This window comes from Bos mutus, chromosome 4 (assembly GCF_027580195.1).
Source record: "Bos mutus isolate GX-2022 chromosome 4, NWIPB_WYAK_1.1, whole genome shotgun sequence".
In the NCBI taxonomy this organism is placed as follows: Eukaryota; Metazoa; Chordata; class Mammalia; order Artiodactyla; family Bovidae; genus Bos; species Bos mutus.
Window position 1 is genome coordinate 21050554 of NC_091620.1, and position 14329 is coordinate 21064882.

Here is a 14329-nt window from a genome sequence, read left to right on the forward strand (position 1 = left end):
TGTAACATCATTACTAAGCACTTACACTGGCGTCATATTGTGCACATGAGTATTTAAGAAGCCAAAATAAACTCAACAATTACCTGCCACTGTAAAACTGAGTGAAGGGAAAGTATAGTAATGCTCTTCATGACCCTAGTAATGTAATTAAAAAGCCACCAGAGCCAAGCATGGTAGAACCACACCATGACTAAGCATGAACCTGACTCCATCACTGATGGTGCAACAGTGCTTTGAACACTAAGTGCACGGATATTTTCTGTTGCTACTGCTTCTCTTTTGAAATAGTTGAGCTTCAAACTGAACAAAATAAAATGTTTGGTCATTTATTTTAACTTAAAATAACTATTTACGATGAAAGCCACAGGAAGAGTTTTAAATTTTTAAATTTAACAAGTAATTTACTCCATAAATTCTTTCCACAAACTTACTCTTGGTGTTTTAATTAATGCACATTTAAATTCTTAGATTATTGGGAAAATGGATAAATTCAGTTCTGCATTTTGACCTCTCCATCCTAAATCCACTTTTTCCATGAAGTCTTGATCAAATAACTATACCTGATCTTGGTAACAGAATTCTCTTACAACCTCCCAACATTTTATGTTTTACTATTTAACAAAGCTGATTCTGTTAAGTGCTTTTTAACTGTTCTTTTGAAATTCCAACACAGATCAGGTTTGCATAACCCACAACTTAGCCATTTTTAAAGAGACACTGCTGTGAGGTTGAATATTTTGTTTAGATTTTTGGATAATGGTTGAATTAAATGTAAATAAAGATGTATATACAAGCATTCCACTGCCATACTGCACACCAAAAACAAGAGCAATTAAGAGTCATTGGATAAGTAACTTAGGGAATGGCTATATTGTAAAATATTATATCTGCATTTAAAAAATATAGACCACTGATATGGAAACTTCTCCAAGACAAGTGAGAAAAATTCAAAGATGCTATTTGTTAAAACACACACACATCACACATACTCGTAAATGCACAGAAAGGAGAGTGGAAGATGTACATTAAATTGTTAACAGGGTTTAGTTCTGGGAAGAGGGGTATGACGAACAAGGGGAAACTTCTATGTTTTATGCTTTTCCTCTTCTACTTGAAGACTATATTGCCAAAGTAATAAATAAAATATGACAGACCAGGCACTGACCTGGTCTGAACTCAGAAAATATCCCATTTTCTCATTATCCCGTATCTCATTATCCATTTAACTGTGAGAAATTCACTTAATCTCTCAGAACTTCTCTTTTCTCCAGAACTTCAGGACTGCAGCACAATTTACTTACAGACTGACTACACTGTGGAAGATTCTGAATGTGAATCAACACATGCAGAACTTTCTCTGCGGCAGAGAAGAATGCTGGACTACTTGGACAGGAATATGACATGATAAAACCTGTTTCAGAAGCATTAACACCACACTACTAGGTGGACGAACATCCTTGTCAGACAGCAAGCAATTTAAGAATGGACAGCAATATTGGTAAAGTACTAAAAGGAATACATACCAACTGAAGAAAAAGTAAAACAAAACCATGACAGCAGGGGAGAGAGCACAGCAAATACAAACCCTTAGTCTAGCATCTGAACCATTCCATGCATGGTTCCAATGCCAACGCTATTTTCCAAAACACAAATCATCTATACTTTGACGTTCACATCTTCACATTTTACATCTTCACTTTCTTCCTCCTCCTCCTCACAATGATAAAATCTTGCTCTTCCATCCATGTTCAGTGCCCACCTTAAGACCCAGCTTAAGAACAAGAGAAAGCTGAAAAAACTTCGGAAGAAGTCTTGAAATGACAAAACCTGGACACGAGTTTCAGTTATGCCACGATTGTTTTAAGAAGGATGTTTTAATTAGGATGTTTTAACATCCTAATTCCAATGCTGGCACTCAAAACTAACAAACTAAACATGAGTGGCGAATGAAGAGGAATGGGGCCCACTGTGAACGCACCAAGTAGCTCCTGCTTTTCCACCACTTCCCCACTTGTTAACTGCCCATTCTCACTTGAATGTTCTTCCTCCAAGTTCACTTTTTCCTGAGTGGATAAAGAAAAATAAAGCTCTTTGTTTACGATTTCTTAATGAATGTTTTTTCATGAATACAGTAGGAAATATCTCATCCATTTCTAATCTTAGATATGCAAACATAACGGGATAAGATTAAAACAGAAGGCCTTGCCTCACAAAGACCATCTAATCAAGGAGAGAAAGGATATATATAAACAAGATAAAACAAGTGACCACTCGGTAATATGGAGGGTAGGTGCTCCCCTGGGGTTCAGAGAAATCACATGTAGTGTCCTAGGCAGGATTTAAATTTGTAGAGAAACGGTTATTCCAGGCATAGAAAGGCGGATAGGCAATAATGAACATGCTGGGCAAGGACAGCAGTGAGACAACAATGAAAAAATCAGTCTGGTCCAAACAGAGGACCAAACTGATTTATTTATTCAAAGAAGAGACAGATCCAACTGAAGACTTTCAGAATTTTGACCATATATAAATACATAATAGGGAACGACCAAAAGTTTTTGAGTGGAGGCGATATATGCCAAATTTATTTCCTCTCAGGAATAACTGGCTTCTTTTCCCCACATTTAGAACTCTTCAAATGTCATCTCATCAAAATGTTTTCTCCAGTCATCCTGTCATAGCAGCCCCTTGCCCACCATCCCAGATCTAACCACGCATTTTTGTCACAGGGCTTGCAACATTCCTGAAATCACAGTGTTTCTTTTCACACTTGATTGTGAAAGAACCTTAGAAGGTAAGCTCCCATCACTGAAAGAGAAACCCCGATATACTTGTTATCTCCAGCATTTTTGCATATGACACGGAGCAGGTCCTCAATATGTATTTGTTAAGTGAATTAATGAATGAATGCTGATCTCAGCAATCAGCAACACTCCCAGATATTAAAAAAAAAATTAATTTCTTGAAAGAGAATTTTCTGTTAATTTTTACTGTGAATTTTCTTTATATTTTCCATCTAACCCTCATTAATCTGATACTCTTGCTCACCCTTTTCTATTTCTTCCTCTGCTTAATTTCATTGTTCCAAACACTGTAATAATAAATACAAAAGGGGTAGGGAACACACAAAAATCTACCTAAAGTTAGATATTTTACAAAATTGCATTATACAAACACATCAACATATATGCTTATATTTTTTGACTTTATAGACCAACAAAAAGGCTATAGGGTAATATATAGTCAAGATGTTTTAGTCAATATAAATCAGAGTAAAACATCAAATGTTTTTAAAAGTTTCCTTTGTAACTACCCTTAAATAAGGAAGGATTATACTAAGTCATTTGACCTTGCCACCAGCACATCAAGGTAGAATGCATCACATTAAAAAAAAACATTTTCAGTGATAAGACATTTTATGATTTTGCTTGATGCCTGCGGTTAATTACCTGTACAATAAAAATATGTTTTAAGTTTTCATTTATTACTATGTTTGCTTTGTGTTCACAGTCTGATTCTTCCAAACAATGCATTTATAACTCCATCCCACCTTTCTCAATGAATAGCCTCAGAGAACACACTAATTCAGATTTGTTAAAATGCAATTTTTAAAACTGTTCCTACGTCTAAAAAAGACCTAAAATGTTCAAGAGATTACTGAGTGATGATTCCTAGTTTTTAAATAATAAACATTTATTGAGAGCCATTGTACAGAAAAACCAATGTGTGGGAACTACCTGGCAGTTCAGTGGTTAGGATCCACACTCTTAACTGTGGAGGGTCCAGGTTCAATCCCTGGGGAACTAAGATCCCACAAAACACCCTGCCCCGCCCCCAAAAGAAAAACCAATGTGACAGTGAAATATACTGACCAAGTACCAGGGTATTAAAAACAATCTGCTTGAACAATGACTTCCAGACCTTATTCTTCTTTGCTTGGAAGTTACTGGTCTTTGCTACTTTATAGTGTTTCAAGAGTTATCCTAAATGACAGGTCCAAAATGTTAAGATTTACCTCAAAAAACAAACAAAAGGATGAAGAGGACATTAAGTAATTATAAATGACATAAGGTAGTTGTATGTAAAATACTTATGAAGCTGGAATATGGGGAGATGAAGCTCAGTATACAACTCTACTTTTACATAGCTGAAATTTAAGTTTCAAAAGATTTTTTCCCTCAAACTGATTCAACAGCACAGAATAAAAATGAAAAGTAAAATTAATTTGTATTTGATCTACAAAGACTGGACATGAGCACAATAGATGCACATATATTTACATATATGTACTTTTGTATTTAACCATTAATGCAAGTGTCATGGACAAATATGCTGACTGATCTTAACTAGAGACACTAAAGTAGAACAAGACCCAGAGATGGTCTCAGGGTCTCCTTTTAAAAGATTACTTCCACAAGCCTAAAGTATATTAACTTGTTTTAGGAACATGAAATGAATGACTGCAAGATTATTCAGAACAATAGAAAAAGGTTATTTCCAAAGGACAGAACCACCTGAAGCTGAACAGTTCAGGGTATTCATATCCCAAGTCAATAATACTCCAAATTATATTCAGGACTTGGTTTCAAATTTGTTTCTTTTTTTAAATGTGGACCATTTTAAGTCTTTTTTGAATTTGTTACAACATTACTTCTGTTTCATGTTTTCATTTTTTGGGCTCAAGAGACTGAACCGACACCGCCTGCATTTGAAGGCGAACTCCTTACCACTAGGACTGCCAGGGAAGTCCCCAGGACTGGGTTTTTCTTTTTTTTAATTGTAGGATAACTGCTTTACAATATTGTGCTGGCTTCTGCCATACAACAGTGTGAATCAGACACAAGTACATTTATGACCCCTCCCCTTCCTTCCTGAGCCTCCCCGGCCATTCCCCATTCCTATACCTGTCACATTGTACACGATTGAACTCCCTAAATGTAAACTGATACAGCCGCTATGGAGAATAGTATGCAGTTTCCTTAACAAGCGATGAATAAAACTATCATATGATCCAGCAATCCCACTACTGGGCACATACCCTGAGAAAACCACAACTGAAAAAGAACATGTACCCCAATGTTCAGAGCTGCACTATTTACAATACCTAGGACTTGGAAGCAACCTAGATGTTCATCAACAGATGAATGGATGAAGAAGTTGTGCTACATACATACAATGGAATATTATTAGTCAGCCATAAAAAGGACTAGGTTTTTGAAGTGTGGCTGCTGCTAAGCTGCTAAGTCACTTCAGTCGTGTCTGACTCTCTGCGATCCCGTAGACGGCAGCCCACCAGGCTCCCCCGTCCCTGGGATTCTCCAGGCAAGAACACTGGAGTGGGTTTCCATTTCCTTCTCAAATGCATGAAAAGTGAAAAGTGAAAGTGAAGTCGCTCAGTCGTGTCCGACCCTCAGCGACCCCATGGACTGCAGCCTACCAGGCTCCTTCGTCCATAGGATTTTCCAGGCAAGAGTACTGGAGTGGGGTGCCGTTGCCTTCTCTGTGAAGTGTGGCAGTAAAGATCAAATTATTCACTGGGAAGCTCTTAATGTGCCTCTGATTTCCTAGGCATCAAATGTATTTTTAGTGTAAGGCATTCTCTAGAACTGCTTGTTAAAGGAATTTTTCTAAGAAACCGAGACTAAAATACAAACAGCAAGTTTGATAATGTAAGAACATCTCAAAAGCCAATTCTGCTAAAAACCTGGGTTATCTGGCAGTTTCATAAATTGGGAAGCTCTAGAAACTGGGGGTCATAGAAATTAGGGGGAAAAAATTTCAAGCTAGTTATCTAGGCGTGTGTTTTATTTTGCTTTCCTTCTTTTCTTTTTTTATTTTAGCCATGCCACAACAGCTTAAGGGACATCTCAGTTCCTTGACCAGGGACTGAATCCAGGCCATGGCAGTGAGAATGCTAAATCCTAACCACTAGATCACTAGGGAACCTAATGTTAAAAACACTTGCTTACCAGAGGGATGGTACGGGGAGGTAGGCGGGAGGAGGGTTCAAGATGGGGAACACGTGTACACCTGTGGTGGGTTCATGTTGACGTATGGCAAAACCAATATAGTATTGTAAAGTAATTAGCCTCCAATTAAAATAAATAAATTTATATTAAAAAAACAAACACTTGCTTAAAAATCTTAAGTGTCTCAAAACAAACCCTTTCCAGAGAAAAGGTTATGAGTTTAAATTATCTACAGACTTTTCATATATATATGTAAAACCACTGCTGTCATGTTTTGGTAAGTAATCCAAAATCAAGATACACTCCTTATCCATTAGAAGGTAACACTTTTTCCCACAATAATTAATTTTTGAAACTTAAAGCTTGCTCTGAACAACACGTGTTCCATGTCCTACTTCTGGGTGATTGATTATTCATGTTAACACAAGGGAAGGACACCATTCTAGATGCTAGATACAGCACTGAAGGAAACAGGTCTGCTCTCACTATGAAATTTACATTCTACTTAGTGGCTGAGAAAATTTTGTGCAGGTTTATTTCTTATAATGCTTCTCTAAACTTTCATGGCTCCTTTAAATTTGTACTATCAAACACACTTCAGCAGTTGTAAAGTTCAGGTTTGGAGGTATTCAAGGAACTGACTTTAACCAGGTCTCAAGAGAGAAGCAGTAAAGGAGTTCTGATTAATAAAAATTTCATTTTGGATAAAACCCAGAACCTACTGCGGACACCATAAAATCGACTCAGGAATTTTGACAACCAATACTCCCATCCAATCACTTCAAAGAAGCAGATAAAATTTTACCTTATCCCTGTCCCTAAGTATTTCTCCTGGAGTCCAAAGACAAGTGGGCCTTAGGAAGCATCACTATGAACAAAGCTGGTGGAAGTGATGGAATTCCAGCTGAGCTATTTCAAGTCCTAAAACATGATGCTGTTAAAGTGCTGCACTCAATATGCCAGCAAATTTGGAAGACTCAGCAGGGGCCACAAGACTGGAAAAGGTCAGTTTTCATTCCAATCCCAAAGACACTGTCAAAGAATGTTCAAACTATTGCACAATTGCACTCATCTCACATGCTAGCAAAGTAATGCTCAATATTCTCCAAGCCAGGCTTCAACAGAACGTGAGAACTTCCAGATGTTCAAGCTGGATTTAGAAAAGGCAGAGGAACCAGATATCAAATTGCCAACATCCACTGGATCATAGAAAAGGCAAGACAGTTCCAGAAAAACATCTATTTCTGCCTTATTGACTACACCAAAGGCTTTGACTATGTGGACCACGACAAACTGTGGAAAATTCTTCAAGAGATGGGAATACCAGACCACCTTACCTGCCTCCTGAGAAATCTGTATGCAGGTCAAGAAGCAACAGTCAGAACCAGACATGGAACAACAGAACTGGTTCCAAATTGGGACAGGAGTACGTCAAGGCTGTATAGGCACCCTGCTTATCTAACTTATATGCAGAGTACATTATGCAAATTGCCGGGCTGGATGAAGCACAAGCTGGAATAAAAGTTGCCAGGAGAAATATCAATAATCTCAGATATGCAGATGACACCACCTTTATGGCAGAAAGCAAAGAGGAACTAAAGAGCCTCTTGATGAAAAGTAAAAGAGAGTGAAAAAGTTGGCTTAAAACTCAACATTCAGAAAACAAAGATCATGGCATCTGGTACCATCACTTCATGGCAAATAGATGGGCAAACAATGGAAATAGTGACAGACTTTATTTCCTTGGGCTCCAAAATCACTGTAGATGGTGACTGCAGCCATGAAATTAAAAGACGCTTGCTTCTTGGAAGAAAAGTTATGACCAACCTAGACAACATATTAAAAGGCAGAGACATGACTTTGCTGTCAAAGGTCTGTCTAATCAAAGCTATGGTTTTTCCAGTAGTCATGTATGGACGTGGGAGTTGGACCATAAAGAAAGCCGAGCCCTGAAGAAGGGATACTTTTGAACTGTGGTGTTGGAGAAGACTCTTGAGAGTCCCTTGGACTGCAAGGAAATCAAACCAGTCAATCCTAAAGTTAATCAGTCCAAATACTCATTGGAAGGACTGATGCTGAAGCTCCAGTACCTGGCCACCCAATGCAAAGAACTGACTCACTGAAAAAGACCCTGATGCTGGGAAAGATTGAAGGCAGGAAGAGAAGGGGATGACAGAGGATGAGATGTTTGGATGGCATCATTGACATGAGTCTGAGCAAGTTCTGGGAGTTGGTGATGGACAGGGAATCCTGGCGTGCTGCAGTCCATGGGGTTGCAAAGAGTCAGACACGACTGAGCAACTGAACTGAAGTATTTCTCAAGATCAGCTCTTTACAAACATAAAACATTAAAGAAGTATTTGGATTAAAATAACTCTAAGATTCCCACGTGGCATAATATACCATGATTATTTGTGAGACATCTGACAAAGACAATTTCCCTGAATCTTAATTTTTCTATCTATATAAAATGATGGCCTTAAGCTAGAAGACATGATGGCCTGTCAACACTAAAATTATCCTATGATGAAGTCTGTAAGAAAATTAATAGTGGCCATTTTTGAATTTAGGATAAATGTATTATGAGTATACATCCCTATCCCTGCAGATCTTAATTTCAATCTCTGATGCCGCCTGCTTCCGATTTAATGCTTTCTGTAAATTACTACTATTACATACCTTTTCCCCAGGTTCCTAAGAACTAGATGCAAAGATTTTTTTAAGCATTTCAATATCCTTATCTTTCCTTAGGGAATATATGAACCAGAAATAATGTGGTTTATTTTGGTGGAGGGAGGGAGCAGGGGGAGATGACAACTCTTAGGCTTTTTGTTTTGCCTAAATCTGAAAGGGGGTGCTGTCTACTTTATGCATGCTAAATATAAGGAGACAACTAAATGGACCAAAGGATGAAAAGAGTGGGACAAACAAAAAGTTCTAGATGAATAGGAAAATAATCCAAGCTTTTGAATTAGAAGGAAATGGCAATCCACTCCAGTATCCTTGCCTGGGAAATCCCATGGACAGAGGAGCCTGGCGGGCTACAGCACCTGAAATACAACTTTGTAAATCAACTATACTCCAAAAAAAAAGAAAAGGTTATACCAAAGTACCAGACTAAAGAAAGGTACAATGCTACAGGGCCATTTTCATCAAAGTGAATTTCAAAAATATTCCAATTTGTCAGTTATGAGTATGTTTTCAGAAACCATACCCTTTCTCTCCAAGTACTCAGTATAAAGTTCAACCTTTTTACAATAATAATAAAGAAAAGCCAAAGAATATATTTTTGGGTTATCTTCTGCTAAATAATCTAGAACACTGATGAGTCATATTCTCTTGGAAGTGACAGATCTGAGGAACAAGGTCTGGAAAACTAAAGGGCAACTTTTAGTTATAAAAAAGACAAAAAGCACTATAAAATCAATAATTACAATTTGGTTCTTTTCATCTGTGATCTAACAGGTCAAAAAAATATTTTCAACATACAGAGGTGTGAACTATTAGATTCTGTGCCAGAAAAGCATTAGCCCTACAGAGACTGGTTGCTCAAGAAGTCAGAGCTCTGTAGGTAAAAACCACACGCACACAGGATAAACTGCTATGCTACTGCTAAGTCACTTCAGTCGTGTCCGACTCTGTGCGACCCCATAGACGGCAGCCCACCAGGCTTCCCCGTCCCTGGGATTCTCCAGGCAAGAACACTGGAGTGGGTTGCCATTTCCTTCTCCAATGCAGGAAAGTGAAAAGAGAAAGTGAAGTCGCTCAGTCGTGTCCGACTCTTTTCGACCCCATAGACTGCAGCCCACCAGGCTCCTCCGTCCATGGGATTTTCCAAGCAAGAGTACTGGAGTGGGGTGCCATTGCCTTCTCCAAAAACTGCTATAAACAGCCCTTTTTAGTATTACAGTAAGCGTCATGAGACAGTCACTCATGGGTGGTTTCAGGTTCTCAAGTTCATCACTCTAGACAACCTTGGACTCTTACAAAATTCTAGAGCCAGCCCTGAAAATTTTGCTTCAGAGGCTCATAAGGACTTAACTCCATCCTTACATAAATGACAATCTCTTGCCTATTAAGCTGACATAAAGAAGATAGGTCTCATATAGAATTTCTCTAACAAGTGCCTTTCAAAGGTCATTCGCTATTTTTCATGTGATCCAAAACACCAATTTTAAGCCTCACTGTAAGAAAAATGTTACAAATTAAAACAGTATTTTTCTATCATCAATTTTAAGATGCATACTACAGAAACACTGAAATTTGAAAAAATGTGCTTCTTACAAATCCACCAGCAAGAATTTTACAATGAAAGTCTAAGACCAACATGATGAAGGATTAAGTATTACCTACAGAGTAAATAAAACTAGAGTGAATAAAACTAGACCTCAGAAAATTTGGCTTTGGTCCCAGTTTTACTTTAAATCAACAGAACTGAATAATTTTTAATAAATCACTTTACTATCATTAAGGCTAACTATGGAACATATACTCAACAAATTGTTTTACCCAACAGAGAAATAAATGAGTGTAACTGAATTATATAATTATAAAATGCAAAAGCACAACTGTGATGTCAGATTTTTAAAATTATTATTAAATGCCATAACTGAAGAATGTAATAATATGTCAAAGTCTTGCTCTTGCTGGTTTTAAAGTACCAAAAACTGAAATCCTGCCACTTATCAACTAATCTTGTTCTCAAAATTCATTTGAAGTGATAATTTATCCATTAAGTATCATTAAGAGTTAAACAGTAAATGTGAAGAATCAAATAATACCACAGATAACTACAGATAATATAGATTTCAATATTACAGCAGAGCAGAATATTTTAATTATGCAAATTCTAAAGAGTAGATATGAGGGTCTAACAGAGATATCTGTCACAGTCCTAATTCAAGCCCTGAGAAACCGGTATGCTTGTCTTGTAATATATTGATACTTAAAAAATAAATTTAAGTATTTATATATTTTTTTAAATGTTAGCACTTCTATTAACTTATATAACACAGTTTCAATGGTCTTTCCTATTGGAAAAAGACAAGTGTAGTAGTGTTAGTCACTCAGTCATGTATGCCTCTTTGGGTCCCCATGGACTGTAGCCCACCAGGCTCCTCTGTCCATGGGATTCTCCAGGCAAGAATACTGGAGAGGACTGCCATTCCCTTCAGAGGACCTTCCTGACTCAGGGATAGAACCCAGGTCTCCTGCATTGCAGGCAGATTCTTTACCATTTGAGCTACAGGGAAGACCAAATACTGGAGTGGGTAGCCTTTCCCTTCTCCAGCAGATCTTCCTGACCCAGGAATCAAACTGGGTCTCTTGAACCACAGGTGGATTCTTTACCAACTGAGCTATCAGGGAAGCCCCCAAAAGACAGGTGCTTTTTTAAATCAAAAATGCCTGGATACCTATACATTTGGGGTATTCTACTCCTATCAAAAAGACACTACTCGTCAAGACTCCACACTTCCCCTACAGGGAACGTGGGTCTCATCCCTCGTCAGGGAACTAACATCCCACATCCTATGGCAGAAGAAACCATTCATTTAGACATTTTTAATTAAGGGACCTCACTGCTTCTTCAAATGAAGTATGAAATCCTTTCATTTTAGAAAAATGACAAAATCAGCTAAATATTTAGCCCTACCAGCCCTCCTGTGCTATCCGGGTGACCAGGAGCTCTTGAAAGTATCATTTCAATCAAATCCAAAACCCAGGTAACAAAATCCTTTGTTCTACAGATCCATGATCATGTGATTTATCCATCAAATTAAAAATTATAATACTTTAAGATAAACTAACATCACTAGATGTAGAATATAAATTAAGTGAGCTTTATGTATTATCAGGAGTAAGCAATATAAGTGAGTTTTAACCAACAACACTACTCACAAACTTTACTGTGAATTTAAGTAATTACCAATATATTGCTTCACAATAATGTCTACAAATGTGCAGAAATCTTAATGAAAATGTAAACTGTTTTGGATAAAAGTCTCCTATGCTCAACACTGAAGCAAATAATTAAAAAAATCATCTACATTATTTCTAAACTAAAAATGTAACTGATGTATTATAACTGTCTCTTTGTTCCAAATAAATGCTCTAAAGAATGGAAAATATTATAAAGTAAAATAGCAATAATTTCTGTGAGGAATCCCATTATTGCAGACCTAAATAATCAACCTGAATATAATAGATGTAAATTGCTCTGCTAACAAGTGTTTTTAAAAAAAATCACTGCATAGTAATTTGACACAAAACTAAGACGTTATCAAGTAGTTTGTTTTTGTAGTATACCAACAATAAAATAATAGATTTAATAAACACATACAGTTCCAGACAGGACATCATGGGGGCAACAGTTGAGAAGGTGACTCTTGCACACTCTGTCATCACTGAATTTGATTCGTTGACGAGTAGTATCTCCTGTAATAGAGGAAAGTTAATGACATTCAAGGTTAGACATTTAGAAAATATGTATTTTCTGAGAGCCCTACTAACACTAGCTTTTTATGTGTGGCTATACACACACATTTATAAATCACCTCAAGAGGGGTTAGTTCATATAATATCCTACAGAAAAACTATTTTAGACAACATGCAGTTGCAGTACATGTACTGCACATGTAATTCAAACAGTCAAAGTGGGAAAGCAATGCATTCTGTTAAATAGAGTACTTCAGAAAAGCACAGGATTTAGAGCAGGAATGGACCTTAAAGATTATTGAGTCCAACTCCTTCATACTGTAGATGAGAAAACTGAGGACCCAAGAGGTTAAACGACTTGCAGCAGACCCACTAGGAGAATTTCTATTGGTATACGATGTTCCCTACATTGACACTAAGCACTGATTCATTCTGTAATTATTTACATTAATTGAAAAACATAAAAAGTAATCTTGCAAACATTGCATACACACTGCGAATCCCCACTGAACCCCAGACGCCATTTCTTCCACTATTTTGTTCCAGCTGAAGTGTCTCCCTTTTGCTGCTGGGAGGAGTTAGAGAGGGTAGAATGACGTGTTTACGAGTGTACAAACCTGGAAGAAGGACTTACACACCAGTCAAACAAAGGCACACTGCCTAAATGAAACATTTAACTTAATGGCTCCAAAGGTCCCATATCTCCAAGTTTTAGGTAGTCTGTGCTATAAATGGCCAAACTGGGTCCATTTAAATTTATTCTGTCTTCACTTAACACAATACACCTCCTAGGCAACAGAAGCTTCCGACCTGCTAGTCAAATAGGCCTATCTACTCAAAACTTGAAAGAATATAAGAAAAAGAAAGTTAACTATCTCTAATAACAAAAAAAAATAGATGTTAGTTAGATTTTTTTTTTGCTTCAAATCTCTTTGGGAGGGGGGAATTCTTAAGGATGGTTTCCTCTAAGGAGACTGATTAAGCCCTAAGAAATGAAAGTGTTTTATTTTTAGCCTTAAATTGACATAGTCATTGATGAATGAAAACCTACTGGTGAATTACTGAAGCAAGAACTGTTGGTACCAAAACAGACTGTAAATAACACTGTACTAAAACTTTCAAGGAAGAGATTCAATTGTTTGTTTTTGACATGTGAGTAACAAAAAAGGTTAAAACTTTACCCCTTTAACATGGTATTATTTTAAAGAGCTTAACTCAAAGTCAATTAAATACTATCATTTTTAGGCAGGGTAAGATTTTGTTCAGATTGTTTTAACTTGGTTCAAAAGACTTAAACAACATTTTAATTTGCAATCATGGTTTATAAAACTTTAAGAACAGTAACTTTTGGCTAAAACAACAGCTTCAGAGCAGTTCAACAATAGGTTTTCTAGAGGCTAGTCTCTAGTTAATGTTATTTTTGACACCACAATTTGGAGTAATTCATTTAGTGTTCACGCCTGCTACTATAATAGAGGTTATTTTGATGGTCCTTTTTTCCTTTTAAACACAACTGCTTTTTGTTCCACATTTATTAACACATCTGAAAAGTTAGTGATAACTCACGGCTCGGCGAATGCGGGGCCTTTCTGACACTCCCTTGCAGATTGAAGTAGTCAGGCATAGATACATTGAACCTTTACAAATAAAACAAGGGGCCAGATTGTTCAGTTTGTATAGAATAGACTCTGCCAGCAATTTCAATACAGCATCTAGAAGTACATGTTCACTGTTAAGATTCTTGTATATGAAAACAAAAGTGAACAAAATCGGGGCGGGGGGGTGTTTTCTGTGTTTTAATATTGACTTAACAAGTATAAACCCTGGAGAAGAATAGGACTGATCATAGGTAAAAGTCCAAGGCTGGAGCTCTGTAAAGTGGTCCCTGGGCCAACTGGGGTTTTAGGAAAAAAAATTTTTATAAA

At 37.0% G+C, this 14329-nt stretch overlaps 1 protein-coding gene across 6 annotated transcripts in view; it reads right to left on the bottom strand.

Moving 5' to 3' along the window:
• The window catches only part of LUC7L2 (LUC7 like 2, pre-mRNA splicing factor), a 72653-nt gene that overhangs the window by 29037 nt on the left and 29287 nt on the right, over positions 1 to 14329 (bottom strand). For 5 of the 6 annotated variants that reach the window (XM_070369191.1, XM_005899759.3, XM_070369194.1 and 2 more), the window contains one exon: positions 12310 to 12404. In XM_070369191.1, the coding sequence (XP_070225292.1) occupies positions 12310 to 12404 (95 nt within the window). Of the gene's footprint in view, positions 1 to 12309; positions 12405 to 13970; positions 14042 to 14329 lie in introns of all 6 variants that reach the window. The other variant, XM_070369192.1, reaches the window with a different exon arrangement.